Source organism: Sus scrofa, chromosome 1 (assembly GCF_000003025.6).
Source record: "Sus scrofa isolate TJ Tabasco breed Duroc chromosome 1, Sscrofa11.1, whole genome shotgun sequence".
Taxonomy (NCBI): domain Eukaryota; kingdom Metazoa; phylum Chordata; class Mammalia; order Artiodactyla; family Suidae; genus Sus; species Sus scrofa.
This window is the reverse complement of record NC_010443.5, coordinates 161,549,302-161,574,763: the sequence shown is the minus strand read 5'-3', so window position 1 is coordinate 161,574,763 and position 25,462 is coordinate 161,549,302. Positions and strand designations below refer to the sequence as shown.

At 44.2% G+C, this 25,462-nt stretch overlaps 1 protein-coding gene and 1 long non-coding RNA gene across 6 annotated transcripts in view; one reads left to right on the top strand and one right to left on the bottom strand.

The window, feature by feature from the left end:
• Positions 1–25,462, top strand: part of LOC106509065 — a 58,654-nt gene that overhangs the window by 32,253 nt on the left and 939 nt on the right. The window lies entirely within an intron of this gene.
• CCBE1 (collagen and calcium binding EGF domains 1) overlaps positions 18,225–25,462 on the bottom strand; it is a 235,913-nt gene continuing 228,675 nt past the window's right edge. For all 5 annotated transcript variants that reach the window (XM_021099901.1, XM_021099895.1, XM_005659840.3 and 2 more), the window contains 2 exons: positions 25,060–25,095; positions 18,225–23,167 (listed from right to left, as the gene is read on the bottom strand). In XM_021099901.1, coding sequence (XP_020955560.1) covers positions 22,934–23,167; positions 25,060–25,095 — 270 coding nt within the window. In that variant the 3' untranslated portion in view covers positions 18,225–22,933. The remainder of the gene's footprint in view (positions 23,168–25,059; positions 25,096–25,462) is intronic.

The following is a 25,462-nucleotide window of genomic DNA, read 5'->3' as shown; positions in this document are numbered from 1 at the left end:
GACTTTTAAAAGGTAAAATTTCGTTTAGATTATAGATGTGTATATTCATATCAATTTTATGATGTAAGCATATTGTCTTTTCTTAGCAAGGGTTCATTGATTAGAGCTATCACTTGTTTTGCACAAGTCACATCCTTGAAGCATTGACACTGATTGCCAGTTACGGTTTCCTTAAAATGCAGAGACATTGCAAACACAATAAAAGTGCAGAATTATACCCCAACTTTCATAGTAATCTTACCCATATCTTATTTGATCAAAAATGTTTTTTAGCAACTATATGTTTTTACCATGTCTCTTTTTCTTTTCTTTTTTTTTCTTTTTAGGGCCACACCTATGGCATATGGTGGTTCCCAGGCTAGGGGTCAACAGCAACAGATCTGAGCTGCATTTGCATCCTCTACCACAGCTCACAGCAATGCTGGTTACTTAACCCACCAAGCGAGTCCAGAGATTGAACTTGCCTCCTCATGGTTACTAGTCAGGTTTGTTACCACTGAGCCACAACGGGAACTCCCCAAGTCTCTTGAAGTATTCATGCCTTTTTTTTTTTTGGGTACTCATTCATTCATAGATTTAGTCAATATTTAATCAGCTAAATTATTATGCCAACTCCTACTTGGGATTACAGTCACTACATGACCTGACAGCTCTCAGCCTGAAAGTGGAAGCTCTCCTTCCCCATTTCCTCTTACAGCCTTTCCTTGAACAGAATCCATCTCTATCGAAGCCCACCTATGCATCTGCTTCTCAAAAGACCTGCAACTGGCAGAGTGCACTTATTTTAGAAAAAGATGACTTGTAGAAAAATAGGTAACAACTGAAACAAGAACTCAAGCTTTCAGGAGATTTCCTGAAATGAGAATCCACCTTAAACGCGGTGTACACAGGCATTTTCAATGGTGAGAACTGTTTAGAAAGAGGACCCTGAAACTTGGCGGTATTCTTAAAAGGTCATTTATTTATTAAGTTAGGAAATGGACATGCATGTTTACTAAGTACATTTCTATTAATATAGGCATATTATAACCCCATTATGGGAAACTGGATAAGAAAAGAAAGAAAAAGGAATCTTGCCTACTAACTAAACCGTTGATATTTTGGTGGAAGGTGAATTTCACGAGTTTTAGGAAAGTTTTATAAGGATCTGAGAACATAGGTTTTCGAACTAGCTGTCAAGTAACCAGACCATTCATTTAACTAAGGCTAGAGCCCGGAGCCCCTTCAATTAACTATACTCCAGATTGCCAAATAACCCCAGAGGCTGGTGCAGGGTCTATTCTGTGGGGATCTGCTGAGGGCCTAGCTTCCAGGCCTTTCCTTGGTAGATGGAGAAGTGGGGTGGGGTGGAAGGGAGCCCGGGGGATGAAGCAGGTGTCTCCTTTTCACCTGCATTTCCCAGGCTGATTGTGTTGCGCTGCAGGGGTGGTCCATCCAAAGGCCGGGGCTTCATCATTACACAGGAATTTAGCCCAGAGCCACCTGCCATTGGTCATCAAATCGGGGACAGGTGTGCAAAGTCTTGGATTTTGCACTTGAGGGAGGTGTTAGGTAATTACTTGGAGAACCTGATGCTTTCTAGGATATCTGGAAGGCAGCTAAAGCACTCCCCAAACTGGGGCCCTCCTGGGCTTCATAGTAGCGATGCTGCCTCCTAGGGGTTATTTAGGAAATTACAAGTGTGTGTGTGTTGGGGGGGCTGGGTGTAGAAGCGGTTGTCAAAACCAATGAAGAGCCCAGAACCTAACTCTGTTTTACATATAAACACAGTTTGTCTTTTATGACTTTACAATCATTCCATATAAATTAAGGAAAGATGATACTTAAATTTGGTTGGAATTTATTGAGTTATTCATGAAAACACTACAGCTCATGGTATTTGAGTCACCAATACTTACTGTTTGCAGCTGGCATATTTGGGCAAGTATATGCACAGGCACAAACATCAAACTACTTTCTTATGGCTTTTAGCTATAATTGTGTCATTTACATACCAAAATACATATAATTTATTACAATGACTTTGCTTGTCTGTATTCTTTTTTTTTTTTTTTGTATACTTTACATTACTGTTAGGAGATCAGAGTGATTAAAATATTATCTATGGGAGTTCCCTGGTAGCTCAGCAAGTTAAGGAACCTCCACATACCAGGGGTGAGGCCAAAAAAAATGTTATCTATGTGGTAAGTTACATCTGTGCATTTTGACTTGAGGTTACTCTGTCGGAGATTTGTACAGTATTTGTTATGAAAGGGGGGATATTAGGTCTGGTAGGGTTGAGAAGTGCTATTCAAATGAAACTTGCAGCCCCCAGCAATTCTGCTGTGGTAGAATAACATGGGCATTGACGGTCCTCTGGGATATTACTGCTCTGGGCTCTGCCCTGGCACGCTGCCATGACCTCTGTGTTGGACCTTCTGTAGCTGTAACACAGGTGCCCTGACCTCAACCCTCTACTCATTATGTCGTTCCGTGCTTACCCAGCTGTTTGGGGCAGGACAAACTGGCATGCTTGTTGGAGCCTGGAAAGTTAGGTGCTAGTTTCAAGCTCATAAAATTCTGAGGACTGGCCTAGGAAAGGTGCCCTATTTAGGAATCTGCCTCTGAATAGCCTATTCCAGTCTTTTATCCAATCTAGAACATCAACTTCCCTTCACCCAAGCAGACCAAAAAAATGGAGAGTGAACATATTGTCCTCGATTCTGAAAGCCAAAAGAAATGAAAAATCTTCATTCGACTCAGGTGATCAACAAAGTCTTCCTTTCAGACAGAATATTAATTGATAAGAAGTTGGCTCCTGAATAAATACCTCTGAACCACGACCTGTGGAAGAGCAATAGGTATTTGGTTTAATAGCCATGGGCACGGACAACGACAGGCTCTACCTCTGTGGGAGCCTCCAGGGGGCTCGGTGTTTAAGTGAAACCTCAGAAGGTACTTTGATGCTGCTGTTGCTACCCCCTGAATGTTCGTCAGACCGCTTCCCAAGGCTGACAAACATTCGAGGGGGGATGTAGGCTTGACCCAAAGAAAGCAGCCCAGGGCAGCGACTTGGTGAGGATGTGACTCAGGCTAGCTGCGTTGCGATTCAATTGCTCCACCTGCCGAGTCAACTGGGAAATGCAGAAGTCGCTTGAGAAGGGAAGGGTGAGAACGGAAGGAAGAGAGACAAAGACAGACATGGTAATTATAATGGGCCACATGTTGAGTTGCTCATCACATGTACGAGACAGAGAAACCCACACAACAAAAACATTGGTTTACCCACTTCACAGATGAGGAAACCGGGACTCAGAGAGGTAGAATTACTTTGCTCAAGTTCACACAGTTAAGTGGTATGCTTGACTTTTCAAGGCTTCCACTGACTAAAGTAGGAGGAGCTAGGTGTCTGGGTATTTTTGCCAGAAGCTCTTTGCCATACATAGACATCTTTGTGCATTCTGCTGCAATTTTTTTTTTTTTTTTTGTATAACTAATTGGCTGTCAGGCAGTTTTGCCATGAAAGATAACTGGTTGACAATTTGGTTTCAATTGGTTGAAATGTGTTAGCATTTCTTCTTGTTATCAACGTTATTGATGTCCTCTTGGAGCTGACAGATGACAATGACTTGCTTTGTTATTTTGAAACACTATTTGAGGAGAAGGAGGCTGAGGGCTTCGAAGGCACAAAGTTGAACCCATATGTCCCACAGAACTTTGGAACATCTTTCAAGGGACAGGTGACAGTGTGCCAAGAACAATCAACAATGTAAAGGCTTTCACAACATAACACAAAGCTCAGTTACCAGCAGGCATCCTAGTGTTTGGAAACCGATACCTCTCTTATTAATGAGGAAGAAATTTTATTTAATGAATGAATTAATTTTTTTGTCCATGCCTGTGGCATGGGGAAGTTCTCAGGCCAGAGATCAAACCCGGGTCACAGTAGCGAAATGGAGACACAGCAGTGGCAATGCTGGATCCTTAACTGCTAGCTACCAGGGAACTCCAGGAAGAAAATTTAGGAAAAAATAAAAAGTGGGATGCCAAACAAGGAGGTGAATCAACAAGCAAAATAATAATAATGATGATGAAGGTAATAATATTACTAAGAAGGAAAGACTTGGAACACAAGGGCTTGGGTACAACCCACAAAATAAAACCAGTTATTTGCAGTCATGCTATGAATATACACAGATTTCAAAGGTACTGAAATATTTTGTATTTCACAACAAAGCCTTTTTATTTCTTACATTTCATTGTGTTCTTTTTAATGTTTATTTTTCTTTGTTTTATCTTTTTAAAAATTGAAATATAGTTGATTTACAATGTTATATTAGTTTCTGAGGTAGAGCAAAGTGACTCAGTTATTTTCTTTTTCAGATTCTTTTCCATTATAGGCTATTGCAATATATTGACTATAGTTCCCTCTGCTGCACAGTTGGATCTTGTTTATTTTATCATTTTATCTTTTATGGTCAATTAGTTATGTGGTGAAATGTTTGTGGCAAAGATATCTATGGCAAAAACTTTTTTTTTTTTTTTTTTTTTTGCTTTTTAGGGCCGCACCCTTGGCATATGGAGGTTCCCAGGCTAGGAGTCAAATCAGAGCTACAGCTGCCAGCCTTTACCATGGCCACAGCAATGTGGGATCCAAGCCATGTCTGTGACCTACACCACTGCTCATGGCAACACTATACCTGACCCACTGAATGAGGTCAGGGATCGAACCTGCGTCTTCATGGATACTAGTTAGATTTGTTTCTGCTGCACCACAGTGGGAACTCCAGCAAAAACATATTTGAACCACCCATCAGGTGCTCTGTTAAATAATTTCACTTGTAATGTCTTATTGAGGACACAAGCCTCTGAAGTAGGTGCTCTCCTTAGTTTTACAGAGGTGGAACCTGAAAGTTGGAGCTTTTAGGAACTTATGGGAGGTCCCAAAATCACTAATTGGCAGAATTCTGCCTGGTTTCAAAGCTTGGCCCTCATAAATATAGAGTTGAAAGGGGGAAAACAGACAGAATAATATCACACCTGTAAATAAGGTCCACCACTATGTTAATTCTGGTTTTACTGCCAGTCTTAACATTTTCTAATGAGCAGATATATTTTGTTTTACATAGCCCAGAGAGATGAGGAAAAAATGCATGGAAATAGAATCCAGGTCAAGAAAACACTTTGGGAAAGAAGTTCACAACTGAAATAAATTCCATTGCAAATTATTTTGTTGCAGGGAGTAAGTCTATAATTTAGCTTTTTGTAAAAAAATGGGTTTTAGTACTTTGCATTTGCTTTCAATTAAAAAGATAAATTTCACATTAATTCATGTGTATGTTCTTCTTATACAAATGACAAAAATTATAAAGTCACTTGACTCTCTTTTCCAATATCCCTTCCATACTTTCCAACTACAACCCCCAGAACTAAACCGTGTGTATGTGTACAGAACTTTTTCAATGTACTTGCTTTCCTATCTTGAAAACATGTAGTTGTACTACATGTATCTTTACATAAACAATGCAAAGTCTTCAGACTGCTTTGTCCTCCTCCACCCCAGCTTAGCAATATGATTTAGAGTCCTTTCTATGTCAGAGCATAAAGATTAGTTGCATTTTTTTTCTTTCTAGGGTCACACCTGTGGCATATGGCAGTTCCTTGGCTAGGGGTGGAAGCTGTGCCACAGCCACGGCAACCCGGGATCCAAGCCCTGACTGTGACCTACACTGCAGCTTGTGGCAAAGCCTGATTCTTAACCCACTGAGTGAGGCCAGGTATCAAACCTGCATCCTCATGGACACTGTATCAGGTTCTTAACCTGCTAAGCCACCGTGGTAACTTGGCCACATTTTTTTTTTTAAGTTTTCTATGGAATGGATATATCGCAATTTATACAGTTTTTCCCCTATTAATGGACATTGATTTGTTTTCAGGTTTTTTTTTTTTTTTCCTATTAGAAACAACACGGCTTTGAAAATTCTTGTACAGACCTTTAAGTGCACATGTATAAGGTTCTTGAGGTTAGATATTAGGACAGGAGATTGCCAGGAAGTAGGGTATGTACATTAAAAGTATTAGTAGAGTCAAACTGCCCTTCCAAAATGTATATACTCACTAGCAACTCCCGCCTTTCCCATTATCTTTGACAACTCTTGTTATTATCATTTTTTTAAACTTTGGCATTCTTTTGGGTGAAATTACCTCATTAAAAGATATTTCTATCTCTCAGATTTTTGGTGACACTGAACTTTTCTCTTAATTATCCTGCCATGAATTGTCCATTATGACTTTCTTTCTATAAAAGCATTTGTCTTCTTTATTGTTGTATAGGAATTTTTTCATTTAAGTGTATTACATTTTAATGGTTTTCAAATTTAAATCTTTTCCTTTTTTTTTTTTGCTATTTCTTTGGGCTGCTCCCATGGCATATGGAGGTTCCCAGGCTAGGGGTCGAATTGGAGCCGAAGCTGCTGGCCTACGCCACAGTCACAGCAATGAGGGATCCGAGCCACGTCTTCAACCTACACCACAACTCACAGCAATGCTGGATCCTTAACCCACTGAGCAAGGCCAGGGATCAAACCCCAGTCCTCATGGATACTAGTCAGGTTCGTAACTTGCTGAGCCACAATGGGAACTTCCTGTTTTAAAAGCTTCTTTTTAAAAGTTTCTTTTTAAAAGTTTTTAGGAAAGTTTTGGTTTCTATGAAAAGGTCACATACCTTTCTTGTTAGGTTTATTCCTGGATCCTTTATAGTGTTAGCTGCTATGGTGAACTGAATCTTTAAAAAATGATGTTCTGGAGTTCCCATCGTGGCACAGTGGTTAACGAATCCGACTGGGAACCATGAGGTTGCGGGTTCTGTCCCTGCCCTTGCTCAGTGGGTTAACGATCCGGCGTTGCCATGAGCTGTGGTGTAGGTCGCAGACTCGGCTCGGATCCCGCGTTGCTGTGGCTCTGGCATAGGCCGGTGGCTGCAGCTCTGATTCGACCCCTAGACTGGGAACCTCCATATGCCGAGGGAAGCAGCCCTAGAAAAGGTAAAAAGAAAAAAAAATGTTCTAATTGTTTACACGGCAAAGCCACTGATGCTTGGCTTTTGATATATCCTCTCATTTCATTGAAACCTCTACCTAGTCCTACTTGTTATGCTCTCTCAGGTTTTAAAGAACAGATTCTTATATTCTGAAAATGATAGAGTTTCGTGCAGTGTTTCCTATGTTTATATCTTTGGATCTCCTGGTTTTCTTCACTTTTACTCTGGTATATATATGGGTGGGTTTTCCATTTAATTGCATTTCGTTTGGCTTCCTGACTCTGAGAAAGGCTGTCTTTCAACAATTTAGGAAAATTGCTCAGTCATTTTCTGCAACTGTGCCTTGATGCTTTCTTTTGAATATTTCCATCTGGGATTCCAATTAATTGTATTTTAGTATATTGTCTCTTCTTTCACATTTTCCATATCTTTGCCTCTTTGTCTGCATTTTGTATAACTTCTCAGATCTCTCTTCCAGTCTGTCAGTTCTGTATCTCACTCTTGGTTTAAAGCATGAATTTGATTTTTAGAAATAATCATTATCATTTTCATGTACACAACTTTTGGGATTCTTGTTCAAATCTCCCGGATCAAATTTTTTGATAGTTTCCTGTTCCTCTTTATCATTTCAGTGCTTTTTTTCCTTAAGTCATATTTTGCACCTAAGGTTTCCCTATCTGTTCTCTGTGGTTCTCTCTTTCAGCTCTTCATTGTTTCCATCACCCCTCACTCTTGTTGGTGTGTTTTTTGATTTTTGACCAGAAGCTCATGCTTCTTGGAAAGTTAACCGTGGGATTTTTCTTTGATATCTGAGTTAAAAGTATGTTCAATCCAGAGGGAAATGTGTTTGCTTCTGCCAGGTGCCGGGGAACACTCTCCACCTGGGATCATTTTAAACAAAACTTTCATCTCAGCATTTCACATCACAGCATAGTTTGAAATCAGGCTTGTGATACCTACATCCTCGATGGTTCCCCTGTGGGTGTGTTCTCCCCCTCATCTGCCTACTGAGCATGTCATACTGTGTGTGCCCAGGCTTAAGGTGGGGGTCCTCCCTCCCCCCTACTCTCCCTGCCTCCCATCCCCCTGCCACCTTGTATGAGTTTGCTAGGGCTGCCAGAACAAATACAATAGACTGGATGGCTTAAATGGCAGAAATTTTGTTCTCTCACAATCCTGGAGGCTAAAAGTCTGAAATCGAGGCATCACAGGGTTGGTTCCTTCGGAGGGCTGTGATGGAGAATCTGTTCCATGCCTCTCCCCTAAGTTCCAGTGCTTTGCTGGCAATCTTTGGCATTCCTTGGCTTGTAGGGGCACCACCCGGACCTCGGCCTTCATCTTTAGATGGCGTTCTCCCTTGTGTGCATGTCTGTGTCCAAATGTCCCCTTTTTATGAGGATGCCAGTTGTACTGGAGTAGGGTGCACCTCAATAACGATCATCTTAAAACTTAACTAATTACATCTACAATGACTCTAGTTCCAAATAAGGTTACATTCTGGTGTGGCTGAGGTTAGGACATCATCATATGAATTGGGGCGGGGGGTGCACAAAACCATAACTCCCCTGTTTTGCTCCAGACTTTGTTTTCAGCACACATGTGCACGAGCCAGTAAAATGGACAGATGGAGCAGGGAGGGATGGACTGGGGGTTTGGGATTGCATATGCACACACTGAGGAATATGGAATGAGTGGGCCCATGGGGACCTGCTGTATTGCACAGAGTTCTACTGAATACTCTGTGATAATCTATGTAGGAAAAGAATCTGAAAGAGAACAGGCGTGTGTATATGTCTAACTGAATCTGTTGTAGAGCGGAAGTGATCATAACACTGTCAATCACCTATACTTCAATAAAACTTTAAAGCAATAAAAAAAGTATAGGGTAAAATCCCCCCCAAAAGGGGAGGGTACTTTCCAGGTGACCAGGGACTGCAGACACTCTGGGGAGTAAATGCCAACTCAAATTGCTACTTGCCTCTCTGGGTTTGTCATTTTTTTGACCTCCAAATAATTTTGTTTCCCACCAGGTCAACCAGGCATTTAAAAAAATGTTCTAACAATTTTATCCATCATGTTAAGGTTCACGAAAGAAGTCATTTGTCAGACTATCTACTCAAAAATATTCCTGGAAATGGGAACTCCTTTTGGTGTACAATGAATAGAGAAGTTCTACATGACTTCCCCTTGGAAATAATTTCAAATGATTATTTTAATGTTACCAACATTTTTGAATAAATCTCCCCAATACTCCTCATCCTAAAATAGCACAAGATAGGAGAGGCAAGAAAACTATACAAAACATAATCCCAGGAGGAATTCCGCTTAGAAAAAGAAAATATTTAGCGGGCTGTCCCTCCTGCCTGAACTGGTGAGATGCTAGTATAAATCTGGAACTTTCCTAATTAGTTTTCTTTGCTCTGACACATTTCTTTTTTAAGCATTTGAAGTCCTCCTCCAAGTAACTCTTTATCCCACCAGAAAACTGTAGGGCTTCAGAATGAAGACTGTGTACTCACACATCAGATCTGACTACAGCAATCAACTCTACTTAAGTAGTGTGGTGCTTATAAAGCCTTGATACCTGTGCTAATCTTCTAAGGAGTGTATATTCCAGGGAGGATCTGCGTTTGCTCCTGCCAGAACATAGTTTCATAATAACCCTATTAAAAAAAAAAAAAAAAAGATTTGTTCTTTCCCACCCACCTCTTTCACAATAGCATAGCCAAACTGTACCCAAACTCCTCCTTCCCTCCCAACCTCAATGCCTCACCTTCACCAGAACAGCCTTTGTCCCTGGGGGCCTGTCTCTGCAGAGTTTCTATGAAAGTGTTGCAGGAAGGGGGACCCCTTCCAGGGCCCAAGAATGGGCTGTTGTCTAACACTTGTAAATGAATTGCCTGAGGAGACACACCGGCTGACAAGGCAAGAGACTGTATTGGGAAGGGGCACCCAGGTGGAGAGTAGCAGGGCGAGGGAACCCAGGAGAATTGCTCTGCCACGTACCTCACAGTCTCCAGCTTTATGGGAGTGGGGTTAGGTTCCAGGTTGTCTCTGACCAATCATCTTGCTTAGCCTGTATTTGGTCTGCCTCATAGTCCTTCCTGGTGGCTTGTGCACCTCTCAGCCAAGATGGATTTCAGTGCCAAGGATCCTGGGGGGTTGGTTGTCTCCTTCCTCTTGTTGCCTCCTCCCAAATCGTCTCCTGGTTAGTCTTCAGGGCAGCACAGTGTTCCCCCCCCTTTTTTTTAACTTGATGAATTTTAGTACCTTTATCATTGTATGATCATCACAACCAAATTTTATAGCATTTCCATCCCAAACCCCTGCCCATCCCCCCACCCCCAACCTGTCATTTTTGGAAACCATAAGTTTTTCAGTCTGTTCTGCAAAGAAGTTCATTGTGTCCTTCTTTTAGATTCCACCTGTAAGTGACAGCATATGACAACATTGGCAGCACCATGTTCCTTATCAGGGCCTCCTGCCGTAAGTCAGCTCATGCAAGTGGCTATTATCATGCCTGGACAAGCTGGGCAGTTTCAGTCAATAGTCCTCTACCATAAGGACCATTTTCCTCCCACTCTCACTGCTTTTAAAAGTGGAAAGCACTTGGAGGGATTCGTTTCCCATTGAGCCCTCTCCTCCTCTTCGGTTCTACTTTTGCGTAGAGTATCTTGACACGTGTTAGTTATTTCTGTCTAGTTACACTTCCTCTGGTCAAAGAGAAGACCAGAATGGAAAGGATCCACCTAAATATTACTTCTATTTGTAGTCTCCAGCAGGGGTTCTGAAAGCGTGACTCAGAACTTGTAGAGATGCAAATCTTTGACCTACTCAGTCACAAGCTCTGGGTGTGGGAATCAAGCAGTCTGGTTTAACAAGCTCCCCAGGTGATTCTAATGCCTACTTACATCTGGGAGCCATGGGGCTAATGTCTCCCTTTCTCATTTTCCTTCCCTTACTAGGTGTGCGTAAGGTGTTCTGAGATGCCCTCATAGGCGCCGACAAGTGTTGGAGTCCCTTCTTACAAATGCTGCGACTGGGGAAAGCAGATTCCCCAAGAGCACATATGCAAACACATAAGTTGTCGCATTTAACCACCTCCCCTCCAAGATTAGAACCTCTTGGAAGAAAAGCAAGTTTGAGAGCAAGCAGCCACTCAAAGCTTCTCAATGCCACAGCTAGATAAAGTAGGAGAGCTCTGGTCGGTCCCCTTTTCAGAATCCAGCTCACCCGTTCTGGGGGTAAAGGTGAGTTGCTGGATGCTGTCCATTCCAGACCTGAGGCAGAGTTTTGGAGGATCTCCTAATTGGGTCTGAGAATTTGCTGATTTCCACAGGTGGCTGCTGCCTGTTTTAAGATGATCTCTAGGATGTGGGGGTTCCTTGTGCATTTTGTCCTCGGTGCAAGGTCAAGACATGGTTTTGGTTCAGAAAATTCCATGTCCTGAGCAGGCTTCACAGCTTGCTAAACTCATCTGTAAATACACACTTAGAGCAGGAGAAGCATGTAACAGGCTTATCTTGTTGGCCAGTGTGACCAGGTGGTTGCTTTCCCTTAAAATGGGTGAAAGTCAGAGCAGGTGGTGTTGAGAATGAGGAATCCAGTTTGGAGTTGTAAAATAAAGATCCTTGGGAAAATCCTGTACAAAAATTGAAAAGGTGTTGGGCCTTCCGTATGTATCCATACAGGCCTGGGACTTCATTCACTAGCCTGTACAATCCCAGAAAGACAGGGACCAGAGGTGGTCTTGATATTTATTATAAACCCAGTGCTCACCACAGTGCATGTCACATAGGGGGCAGTTAATTTGTTGAATAGTTGAATGAATGGAAGTAACTGGGGTCCGCTCTTAACTGTGGTTGCTTCCTGCTAATATTTTTTTGAACTCTTAACGTGCATACATCAGGTAATGTTCTAGGTTCCTGGAAGCTATGAAGATGGTCAATTCCTGTCCTCAAAAAGTTTATGATGAAGAGGAGGAGACAGATTTGCCCAACTACCTCCCCACAGAGCCTCTAGATTCCATTTGGGAGAAAACATGGACCTTGTCTTTGAAGCCAGCAAGGGGTAGAAGGTGGAGAAGCCCCGGGCATATAATCCTGACCTGGATGCAGCCCTGATCCAAATTGTTGCAGGTGAGGCTGAACTCATTCCTTTGTGTTCCCCTCGTATGACATGGGAGTCACCTGACTAATAACAGAAGTGACTCAGAACGCCCCCATTTCACAGTGATGGGTAGTGGAGGGAACATTCATTGAACTGGAAGAGAGGTGCATTTGGGAGAATAAAGCTCCCAGGCTGCTGCCTCGGCTTTTCTTACAATCCGCCCTCCTTCCCTGGAATGAGCCGTGCTAGTTTAGCTCTGAGACTAGTCCTGTGTTTCTCTCATTATACTTCACAAATTCCCTCAAAACTGCTTTCTCTTTGGGTCTTAATATACAGTAAGGTGACTGACTTATCCACGTACCTGCTGGTTAATGGATAAACAGCTCCTAAAAGCAGTCACCAGAGTGAATGGTCCCAAAGAAGGGAAGTGAGTGGTGAGAATTTCAGGTTCAGGGCGGCGGCCGCGCGGGGGCAGGGAGGGGGGGTGTCGAGGGGGCAGTGGGGAGGCTTTCCAGTTTGGGTTGTCGGTTGCAGAATCCCCATGCCCTCCAAGGGGTGGTCCTTCACACCTCTGGGGTCCCTTCCATGGCTCCAGGATCCTGACCACCACCCCCTTCGCCCTGAGGAACCTGGGGGGCATCACACCCCTCACAAGAGTAACCGGATTCCTTGGCCTCACTGGGGACTTTGGGAATCAAGCAACAGGCAAGAAACTCAACTGCCTGAGGGAGGAGCACCCACATACCTCTCTGAGGGGGAGCAACATAGCTGTAGCCTTCTAGTCCCATCTGACCATAGACAGGCCCCTGAGTGAATCTCAAGGCCAGTCCTCAGAGAACCAAGCAGAGGAAGTACAGCCGTTGTGCTTGAAATTTTTATCTCAGGCAGAGGAAGACCCAGGTGCGACAAAGCGAGGGTTGATGCTTCCACAGAGACTCGCGCAGAGGAAGCGCCCCCCTTCTGACCTCGGATTTGATCCTTGTAGAAGGATGTCCCTGTAGCTGGGAAAGCCAATTACCTGCGGCTACTTGCATTTATTTGGAACACCCCCAATCAAATCCCATCAGGCCAAAGGCTCTCATCCTCTGCTCTGTATTTATATATAAGGATGTGTCAATCTGGCTGGTGGTGTGGTCTGCACCAGCCAACAGCGCCATAAAATAAGCCCGGAAAGAAAAATGTACTTGGCGGCTGGCCTTGGAAGGCTCCTCGCAGGAATCTGTTTGAAATGTTTTCCAGCTGTTATTTCCTTTCTGAACAATCTGAGCCTAATTCAATTTGTAGCACCTTTCTCTTCTCCAGACTTTCCTGAAGGCAAATTACCCGCACATGGCTCTCACCAGGCACATATATGGTTCTGCTGGTTTTGGCAGAGACTATTTCTGAATTGTACATAAATGACCCCATTGACACAGGGGAAGAGTATTCCACATGACATGGTCTTTCAATTACACGGCATGATGGCAGCCCAGCAAGATGCTGGGCATGAGCTCCAGAATTCTGGGGCTAAAGAGGTCCATGGCCATCTCTGAGCTGACTCCGGGCAGATCCAGCACATTTACTGTGTTTCTGTGGGGGTGGGAGGGAGAGGCAAAGCAGAGAGCAAGAACCCCCCTGGGTCACAGTTAAAAAAAGACAAAACCAACAGAACTTGACTTTGGAACTAGTTCCATCCTCATATATCATAAGGACTATTTATAAAACAAAACATGACTCCATAGATACAACTTTCCTTCTGGCTTACTCATTTCCCCATCCAGCGTTCACTCCCAGTGTGGCTGGCAGTGATGTTAGAGGCAGAAGGGGATAAAAAGCCACAGAAAACAAACTGGAGAAGTTAGTATTCAAAACATAAGCTGTCACCTGGCCAGAAACGGATGAGAATCCGGAGTCCCTGACTCGCCTGGGGATACTGGAGAGGGCATTGCACCATGTGGGAACAGGCACGAATCCAGCTCAGCTGAGTGGTCGGGCTGCGTGGACTTCGTTTCTGTCCCGTCTCTGGGAACCAGGCTCCCAAATAGTAGCCACCTGCTTTACAAAGCGTGTGTTTACCTCTTCCACCCCTCCACGGTGGTCTCCACCCTCCCTCCAGGAATTCTCTTTTCCCTTCAGCTGGCTTGCGACCTGGTTCCTTATAAAATGTTCACAGAGAGGTGTGTTTTATTTGATGGTATCTTAAGATGTGCCCTTTCCCAGGGAAACCATATTTAACAAAGTAGCAGGCGCAAGGGATTAAATAATTGAAATATAATAGCCACATGTGCATTCCTGACTCCCTCTGTCAGTGTCCTAAATTAACCCGATTCTCTCCTGCCCAAAGCCCAGAGCAGGCATTGGTGCGTAAACTCTCACGAAGGGAGACAGTTGAGAATTACAGACTTTGCCTCAGTAGTCTCCCAGTGGGTTTCTCTGCTTCCGCCCTTACCCCTTCAAAACCCCTCTGTGGGTCCAGAAGGAAATGTGAAGTCCTAACAGAGGCCCTTAAACCTCTACCTGGGCTCCAGCTGCCTCCCCAAGGCATTTCCTGCCATTCGTGCCTGGCTTCCTCTGTCTCAGCCATGATGATCCCTTGTTTTGATCACACCAAGCATGGCCTCCTCAGGGTCTTGCTCACACCTCTGTGTGCTTACCTCTCCCTCCATTCAGCTCTCTGCTTACAACCCCTTTGTTGCTGAGGTCTTTCCAGAAGACCCCACCTAAAATAGCTACTCCCACCCACATCACTCTACCCTTCTGCCATTTTATTTCCCCTCAAGGCTCTTTTTAACACTGATACACATTGTAATGTTCTATTTTATGTGTCAATTTGGCTAGGCCTAGATTTGGTACCAGGCCCCAGATAATTGGTCAAATATGATTCTAAATGTTTCTGTGAAGGCTTTTTTTTTTTTTTTTCTTTTCTTTTTTTTTTTTTTTCTATGACTGTACCTGTGGCATATGGAAGTTCCCAGGCTTAGGGGTTAAATCAGAGCTGCAGCTGCAGGCTTACACCAAAGTCACAGCAATGCCAGGTTTGAGCCATGTCTGCGACCTACACTGAAGCTCACAGCAACACCAGATCATTTAACCCACGAGCGAGGCTAGGATGGAACCCATATCCTCATGGATACTAGTCAGGTTCTTAACCCACTGGGCCATGACAGGAACTCTGAGATGAGCATTTAAATCAATAGACTTTGGAGTTCTCTTGTGCAGCAGGTTGAGGATCCAGTATTGTCACTGCAGTGGCTTGGGTTGCTGCTGTGGCGCAGGTTTGATCCCTGGCCTGGGACCTTCTACGTGCCATGCGTGCGGCCAAAAAAATTAAAATCAGTAGACTTTGCATCAAGCAGACTGCCGTATGTCATGTGGGTGGGCCCCATCAAACCAGTTGAAGGCTTTAGTACAAAACACTAACCCTGAAGAAGGGATTCTGCCAGCAGTCTGCCTTTGGAGTCAAACTGTGACATCAACTCTTCCCTGGGTCTCCAGCCTACCCTACAGTTTTTCGACTTGCCAGCCTCTACAATTACATGAGCCAGTCCTTTAAATCTCTTTTTCTATGTGTACATCCATTCATCCACACATATATATCCTATTGGTTCTGTTTCTCTGGAGAAGCCTAACACATATCTGTTTGTCTTTCTCGAGCAAATGGTAAACTCCATGACAACAGGGACTTTGTGCTATCACTGCTCTATCCTTGGCCTTCAGTAAACTCTCTTTGAATGAAGGGAGCCAGTAAGAATTTTAGATTAGGAAAAAATACTATTCAAGGAAATAAGCAGGGTGATGAGAGCCAATGGACAGGGGAAAGTTTCTGCTTGTATTGGGTTGAATAGTGTCCTCCCCAAATTCATGTCTACCTAGAACCTCTCAATGTGACCTTATTGGGAAATAGGGTCTTTGCAGATATAACTGAGAAAAGGTCATACTGGATTAGCGTAGGCCCCCATTCAATAAGTTGTGTCTTCTTTTTGTCTTTTTAGGGCCACACCCATGGCACATGGAAGTTCCCAGGCTAGGGCTCGAATTGGAGCTGAAGCTGCTGGCCTACACCACAGCAATGCCAGATCTGAGCCATGTCTGCAACCTACACTACTGCTCACCGCAATGCCAGATCCTTAACCCATTGAGTGAGGCCGGGGATCAAACCTGTGTCCTCATGGATACTAGTTGGGCTCGTCACTGATGAGCTACAATGGGAACTCCCCCAATAAGTATTGTCTAAGAAAATGTGTAGAACACAGAACACACACCACATGAAGGGACAGGGACACAAAGACATCGAGGTAGAAAAGCATGCAACATCAGAGGCAGGTAACATCCTGGGATGGTCCAGGGACCACCAGACACCAGAGAGAGGCATGTGGTGGCTTCTCTCTCGGAGCCTCTGGAAGATACCCACCCTACTGACACCCACTGGCTTTCCAGAACTGTAGGAAACTATATTGCTGTTGTTTAAGCTCCCAGTTATGGTACTTTGCTTTGGCAGCCCCAGGAAAGGAACACACTGCTTTTCCTCCCATCTTAACTGGCTCCCCAGACCTGTGCAGCTTGCCTGCAGCTGCCCCCACCTACCCTTGCTGGGTCACTTTTTTAAGTGGAGCCCCAGCCACTGAGTGCATGTTCCCACCTGGCCACCTGATACCCTCATATCTAAATGTGAACAGCTGGTGAAGTCTGCTGCTCATGGGATGGGAGCAGTCCCAAAGCATGGCAAGCCTTTTCAAAACGTTGGGGTCCTGGCTGGGAGGCAGTGAGCCTCACATTCTGCTGGGAATTGAGACTGGAGCACATGAGGTTACCAGCCAACTGCACAAAAGGGATGTCCACCAGCCGTCACCTGGCTTCTGGTTCGCGAAGTTGTTTTCTAAATTAAGAAGGCTGAAACCATCACATATGGAGGAGTCTTGCAGATTTCCGTTGACTGCTGTTTCCTCCAGAGGATTCATGAGGCTTTCCTCTGTGAGGGGCAGAGATCTTGTGCGGCTCTGGGGTGATGCTGTTGGGTGCTGTGTGCATGTGACTTCGGGAAGAAGGGCACTGGGAGTGAAGGGTGGTTCCTACTGGCTCCTGCAACACTTTTCATTCACAGCTCTTATCACAGCTTGTAACTGCATGTTTATGTAATTAATTTGCCTGGAAGGATCCATATCTGTTTTGCCAAAAAATCCCCAGGAGGATGGGGATTATGATGTTTTGCTCCCCTGGGTCTGCAGTGCGTGATGTACTGTACAGCTGACAACAAGCATTATATGATAAATATTTGCTAAAGGAAAGTGAGACGTATAAATACAGGTTAACTTTGGGATGCTAAAAGCATCCTGCTAGAGTGCTACACATTTCTTCAAGGTAACCTCCCTCTGTATTATATAACTCTGCCTCCAGTGGGGCCCAATTGATGAAAATTCCCTTCCTCTTATCTTCACATAGAAGAAACTTCAGCTACCAACTCATGGGGCTTTCTCCCCACCCCCCTTTCCCCCCTTTTTGGCTGCCCTGAAGCATAGGGAGTTCCCAGGACAGGGGTCAGATCCCCAGTTGCAGTTGTGACCTACGCGCAACTGTGACAACACTGGATCCTTCAACCCACTATGCCCGGCTGGGGATTGAAGCTGCGTCCTGGCGCTGCAGAGATGTCCCCAGTCCCATTGCACCACAGCAGGAACTCCCTCCCTCAACTCTTTTTAACTTCTTTTTAGGTAGTTAACTTTTTTTTTTCCCCTCTGAAGGAAACCTTAGGTGGAATTCTAATCCAAAACCAATTGAAGGTTGAGTTGCTTGTGGTGCCTCTCACAAGCCTCCCCTTAAGGCATCTCCTGTGATCCCCAGAGAGTTCTTGGCTTGAAAACCCCACTCTGGGGGGCCCTAGAGGAACCCCTAGCTGAGGATGATGGCCTCTGAGACTAGATTCAGTGGAACCTGGGCCCTTAGACCTTGACTCAGATGTCAGTGTTGGGACTGCCACTCAGCCCCCCAGGAGGTGGCCTACCCAGCATGCATGTTCCTGCTCCCAAGAGAAATGGCTCTCTCCATCACCTTGAACTCTTCTTCTGAAAAGCCTGCTCCTTCAGGACTGGGCATCAGGACAAAACACAGCACAACCACATAAGAAAAATAACTTTGTTATTAAGCATATATATAATCTTATCAAAATACTTCATAATATCACATCCATAACTGAATAGTAGCTCAGCTGTTATACGGGCCTGCTGTAAATAATGAACACAGCTACTGAAGTATATGGCTGGTCAAAAGGAATAACAACAGAGTCACAACACACATGAATTCCCCACGTGCTTCCTTTTGGGGGGGGGGAGTCTTACAACAAATGCTGAGGTCCCTGGGGGATGTCTAAAAGGTCTTTTTTCTATAATTTCCCTAAAACAGTAATCAGTAATATTTATTGCAGGAGCATGTGAGGTCCAAGATTTTATGTTTTAATAATTATGGTCATGTTTTTTTTTTTTTTTTTTTTTTTTTTTTTAGCATCTAATGGAAAATTGTCTTTTGATTTGTTGTGAAACCTACATGCTGGCTGTGCCAGGAAAATTTTCATCCATTTCCCTGAATTATTAATAACTTTAGATGGCTTTATTCTATTGGTTTGGCTTGGATTCCTTCAAATAAATTTCCTTTTCAGGAAAGATTATCTGAAAGATGTTAAGGTTACACAGTGCGGCTGCTCTCTCTGTGACAGGCTGGAGTGGGGGCAGAGAGGGAGAGGGAGTGACACCCAAAGGGTGAGGAGGAATGGGCTATTAATCCAAGGAGGTGCTTGGCCCCTAGTCACCAAGAATGTCTTCCTCTGCAGGCTTGGAAACAGGCCTCACAAGGCTGGTAGTATGAACAGGAAAGGGAGCATGGCCAGGACCAAGGTACACTTCACCCGGTATCTGGTGGGGTAATCCCCAACCCCCCCCCCCTTGCCCCGCCCCTGGTACACCAATGTGCATTTGTTATTTACCTGATTGACTATGTGTTTTGTTTTGTTTGCTTTTTAGGGACGTACCTGCAGCATATGGATGTTCCTAGGCCAAGGGTCCAATCGGAGCTACAGCTGCCAGCCTACACCACAGCCACAGCAACATCAGATCCAAGCTGTGTCTGTGACCTACATGACAGCTCATGGCAACACTGGGCCAGATCCTTAACCCACTGAGCAAGGCCAGGGATCAAGCCCTCAACCTCACGGTTCCTAGTCAGATTCGTTTCCGTTGCACCAAGACAGGAATTCCTACCTGACTGTGAACCTGAGTTTATATGGTAGAAATGGCTTTAGTTGGCCAATTCATTCTGTGGCAGGTGTTAGAATAAATAAAGAAGGAGCGAACAGATAGCACTCCCTCCGAACCCCCATTGGCTCTGGCATGGGAAAGCTTCTAATTTCTCTCTCTGGAACTGGGAAGGGAGGAGGGATTTTCTCCAACTAAAATGTATCCCCCTCCCCTTGCACTGTTTTGAACAGGAGAGTTTTATTTCCCTTGCTTTCCACCAGCAGAAGCAATCTGTTAAGCCCTTATTCTAGGTTCTAGTTCTCGGGGAGCAAAAGGTCAACATTTCTGAGAAAGAACTGAGGAGATGTACAAAGACCTTTTTCCCAGGGAACATGAATTGGCTTAGCTAGGCTAGCAAATTTTTTTACCACTCCTTGTTCCCAAAGGCTTTTCTGTCAGGCTTTGAGAAGTCCTGTTTAGACAGTGAAGCTTTGGCCTTCTATCAGTAATTAAGATACATTAGGAACAACACTGCCTTCTGATGTCTTATCTTCAAAGAAGTTGATTTGGGCATATAGAGTACCTATTTAGTCCTACTGTAGTGATCCAAGTTTTGAAAATCTGAGGATAGAAAATTATTGTATAAGTTGACCTGATCCAGCAAATTGAGATAATATAGGTTATTGTGTTTTTTTGCTAGAAAATATTATCCAGAATCATCTCACAAATCCCATGTATTACCACCTTCCATTCATTCTGTTAATATTAGTCTAGCCTTTGGCCAAACATGCAGTTTAGCTGCATTTTATGAGTACTTGACAACAGAATAAAAGTGTATTTCTACCTACAGTTCATTGTTAAAAAGGTAATAAAATTCCTCACCAGAGAAAAACTCAAAGACGAACCTCATCGTTTCTCATACAGCCTGTGCATAATTTCTTTTAGTATTCATCCATCCACACACTTTAAATACTGTGTTCCACAGGCATGCAAACATTAAATATATTCCAGATGGGAATCAACATCTTCTCAGTCCATCTCTGTGAACCTGTGGCTGGCAAGGACTTCTGCTGTGAAGATTAGATTCTGAAGAGGCTGAAGGGGGCAGGAAAGATCCTAGGCTTTGTGAGGCTGTGTTTGTGTTCAGCTGTAACATTTTGGTGGAGAGTCACTAGGGATTTTGTGTAAGAAATAGTGGAGTCAAGTGTTGGTGAAAAAACTGAGCCACCAGCTCACTGACTGGAGCCCTTTGTTTCTAACAGGATGGGGACAAGGGAAGGAAGGCTGTTGTCACTTGGGATTTGCAAATTTACAAACTTGGAATTTGCAAATTTACAAATTAACAAGCCCTTCCTATTGTTCTGAAGAAAGACTGAAAAGTAGCATATTAATACCCACAGTGGTTCTCTTTAAACAAGGTTTCCCAGGAGAGTAAAATGATGTAAGCTAAAAAAAAGATGAAAAAACACAAACCACCTAAAAATGTAGGGGGGCACTGCAGGATAGGAAATGGGAAGCCCATCATGAGCAAAAAGGAGGTGTGACAATGGTTCTTGATGAAAGTCAATAGAAGGGCGAAGGTCTCCTGAACAGGTAGTGAAACGGCATTCTGGGTGTCAAACGACAAAGAGGACCTCAAGGAGTCTGTAAACTATCTGTTCAAATCAAGAGGTTCCCCAACAATATTACAAAGGTGCAGATGGCCCCTCTGGTCCCTTGAGCACTCCTGCTCCTGCATCTGTGAATCTAGAAAAAGCCTTTTATGGAATATGCATCCCTCCGGGGCCAGAGATCTAAGAGCAAACACGGACTCCAGGGAGGTTTGGGAATCTCCTTCTTTCCCAACTGCTTCCCATGTTGGCTGAAGAAGGGAAATCAGGAGACATGCAAGAACTGGAACTTTGACCAAATAATGGAAAATTAAGGAGAAATGGAAGGAAAATTCCGGTAAATGAGGAAAACTGTTGCAAAAATTGGAACTGGGGAGTTCCTTTTGTGGCTCAGTGGTTATGAATCCAACTGGCATCCATGAGGATGCAGGTTTGGTCCCTGGTCCCACTCCGTGGGTTAAGGATCCAGTGTTGCTGTGAGCTGTGGTATAGGCCTGGATCCTGTGCTGTGGCTATGGTATAGTCCGGCAGCTGCAGCTCCAAGTTGACTCCTAGCCTGGGAACTTCCATAAGCTTCAGGCATGGCCCTAAAAAGCAATAAAATAAATAAAAATAAAAAAACCCCCCAAAACAAAACAAAAAATTGGAACTGGGACTAAACTATGGAAAATTGAGGAAAAATGGGAAGATGGGAAGGAAATTTCTGGCAAAACCAGGAAAATTATTGCAAGAACTGGAACTTGGACTAAATTATGGAAAATTACGAAAAATGAGAAGAATGGGAAGGAAATTTCTGCAAAATGAGGAAAAACTGTTGTTTTCTCCCTCCCAATCCAAGCAATCTTTCAATTCTATATTATTCTCAATGTTGGCAAGGTTGGCTGGCCCCCAACATGGACTTCTAATTCCTACCGACAGTAAATCTGCTGAAGGCTCATTGGGGTCCCGGCTTAAGGTTCACTTGCCCCACGGCCAACAACCCAAGCCAGCAACCTCCTGCCAGCCCCGAGCTCCACAGTACACTGATTCAACCTGGATCATGGCCTATGAGCACCTTGTGGGCACCCAGTCACAGCCAGGGAATTTGGTACCTCTGCCTAAGGGTCGGTTACTTTCACTTAACAAATAATCGGTGATTTACTAAGCAAGCCCACTCATTCAAATAGCTTTACAGTGTCCTAGAGGACCAGGAGCCCAGTGTTCTAATGTGAACCAGGGCAATGCATTCATTTGCTCTGTTTTGAAAAGAGGATGTATTCTTACAGCTAGAATAACTTTCTTCTCTGAATAGGATAGTTATAACTGAGCATGGCATGAACCCTTCACAGTCACATCTGAATGTTAATATGTGGCAACCTATGGGACAGTCAATATAATTTTCTCCATCGGCTCTAATATGCCCTCCCCTCCTCACCTTTCTTTAACCAAAATTAGGAAAGAAAGTTTGATAAGAGAATAGAATGTTTTAAATCTATTAGATTGACAAGGAATAAGAGTTATCCACCAAGGTAAATATACATTGTTGTCTCCCCTTTTCACTGAAAAGGGTTAATTTTGATACTGAGGGCTAATAGTCTATTCTGGACACATCTATTTTTTAAATAAGTAAACTCACATTTTCTTAGAACTCACCTTGCCCTCTTCCCGTTTCTGATAGTCTGCCAAATTTTAAGACACTCTGAGGGTACCCAATTCAGAAATCAGAAGTCGCTGAAAAATAAGAAAGTCAAAGAAAAGTTCCACCGTAGATGCTCAGTAGGAAGCGTGTAAGTCAACCATTTACTCCCTCATGTCTTCAGCATGTCTAGCAGGGGACTCTGAAAATAGTATTTGGAAGAAAAGAAGCAGGGAGAAGGCAGGAAAAGAAAGAAGAAAATAAAAATTGATCTCTTCTGGGCCACCAGCCGTGTTTTGTTTTGTTTTGTTCTTCGGGTGATTTAACCGCAGAAGGAAACACTCTTCCGTTTCTTGGGTGAGAAGATGTCAAGGCTGTGCTAAGGATAAAAGTCTCTGGAGGCTCCCGAGTCCCTCCTCTCCGTTCTTTTTGGGTCGTCGTCTCCAGAGCCCAAGTCTGAGGTCTCTGGGTAGCTGGAAAATTCCTGAGGTAAAGGGAACTCCTCTGTGGAAGAGTGAGTCCGGTGCCCGAACACCTTTTCCTGCAGCTCGGTGATGTCATTGCGGATGTCCGCGAGCATGAGCAGGAGGAAGTCAAAAGAGCCGGGGGGTCCCTGTGAGGGAGAGAGAAGTCAAAGCTGGACCACCGCCGACCCCACCCTTTGCCAAGTGTGGCTTCCGAGGGCTCTGTGGTCTGCTGTCCTGCTGCGTGCCAGCAGCTACTTAGCATGGTGTCCCAAGTGGAGGAAACACAAGGACCACGGCAGCCTTGCCTTCTATCCCCTTCATCCCCTGGACGAGCTGGGGTGACACATTCACTTCTCCTAGGTCTGGGCTCTACCAAATCCCACAGAATGAAAGGATATGAGAAGAGCCCTCCCAGGTGATTTCCCAAAGAACCCTGAAAGTCACTTAAGAAGGCAGAGAGCAGTGGGTAAGAGGTTGGGGTTCTGCTGGGTTTGAACCTTGGCTCTGCCACTTATTGGCTGTGTGGTCTTGGGCAAGTTACTTACTGTATTTGGGCTTTGGTTTCCCATCTATAAAATGGGCAGAATAATAGTAGTCCTAACTTTGCAGGGTTTCATAGGGCTCCTAAGTGAGGGGTTAAAGAATTGATGCATGTAAAGGGCATGGAGCGTTAACAGGTTTTCAATTTTTTTTTAAATGAAATTATTAAAATGTCCACAAGGATGTTTGACTATAACTGCAATTTTTTTATTTTTATTTTTTACTTTTTAGGGCTGCATCCGTGGCATATGGAAGTTCCCAGGCTAAGGGCTGAATCAGAGCTACAGCTGCAGACCTACACCACAGTCACAGCAACGCCAGATCCGAACCGCATCTGCGACCTACATCACAGCTCACGGCAGATCCTTAACCCACTGAGCAAGGTCAGGGATCGAACCCACAACCTCATGGATCCTAGTCGGGTTGGTTAACTGCTGAGCCACAAAGAGAACTCCCTATAACTGCAGTTTAAAATGAAGTTCATGGTATATGGTAAAGGCAACCATTCCTCATTGACCAGGAAAAGTCCAATCAAGGCTTCCTAATTTTCCTAGTGACTGAAAGTTTTTGTCATACATTACTTACTTAGCCTTAATTTCTATGAAGTGCTATGCGGGGCATGGTCAAATAATGTGTGAACAAGCACATTCTGGGCTTGTTAATAACCTGTGGTAAAATTGTCATCACGCTCTGCAACCTCTGCTTGGCAGCTACCACCTTAGAGACGGTAACTTATATAACTCTGCAGAGCACTCAGTGACATCAGTGGACACTCACCTGACATGTGACAGATCAGATGCCATGTGCACTGCACAGGTGAGGGGATGGACATCCAGGAATGGATGCTAAGTGACAGGGTTCTGGTCAGAGAGCTAACAGGTGAAAAGTGGAGATGGCACCTAGACCCCAGACCTCTAAGGTCAAGGATCTTTGCTGTTCTTAAGAAATGACACTGACTTCTTCACAAACAATGCTTGAATCTTCTGTGTTTTTTGGGTACTACTAAGTTTCATTTTCAATTTCCCAGGCACCATACATACATTCATCTAACTTTGGCTCAGCCAGTGGTCCTGAGCAGTCTGCGTGTCTGTGCTTTCTGGAGGGGAGGGTCCTCCTGCTAAGGTTGTAGTGGTGGCTAAATTCTGAAACATTCAGAGTTATGACTTAACCCCACAGATTTCTTTTCAAGTACCTTCAGATGTAAGACACCCCTGAAAACAGATTCATGGCATCCTGGAGGTGGGGGGAGTGTGAGTCTTAAAACATTCCAAATAAAGATTAAAGAAAAAAAATGACAACAGGTACTGAACTTTCAAAATAACTGTCAACCAGCTGCTGAAGGCTTCTGTGATGCTTTTAACCACAGAGCTCTCTGTGAATGGGCTGAGCAGCAGCTGGAAGGGGCTGGCTGTTGCTAATAAGACCGACCTACAGGCTCATCCATGTGCAGCCCTGAGCACACTGCCACTGGGGAAGCAGGACAGGTGGTGCTACTTACTGGAGACCCTCTGGGGCCAGGTGCTCCTCTTTCCCCCTAAAAGCAGAAGGATCAGGGTTATCTTTCTGGACCGCATGGACGCCACCACCCCAGTTTCTATTAGACACCCACCACAACCATCTCCCTGCATGAAACAACAAATATTTTCTACGGGAAATAAAAGTAGGCTTGAAGCTGGACTCTTGGGACCCCTGATTTGAAGAGGACTTTTTGAATCAAGTACCTTTTTTTTTTTTTGGCCACAACCATGGCATGTGGAAGTTCCTGGGCTAGAGACTGAGTCTGTGCCACAGTAGTGACCTGAGCCGCTGCCGTGACAATGCTGGATCCTTAACCCACTGCACCACAAGGGAACTCCCAGTACCTCTCATTTTGATTTCCCTGAGGTCATATATTTTCCAAC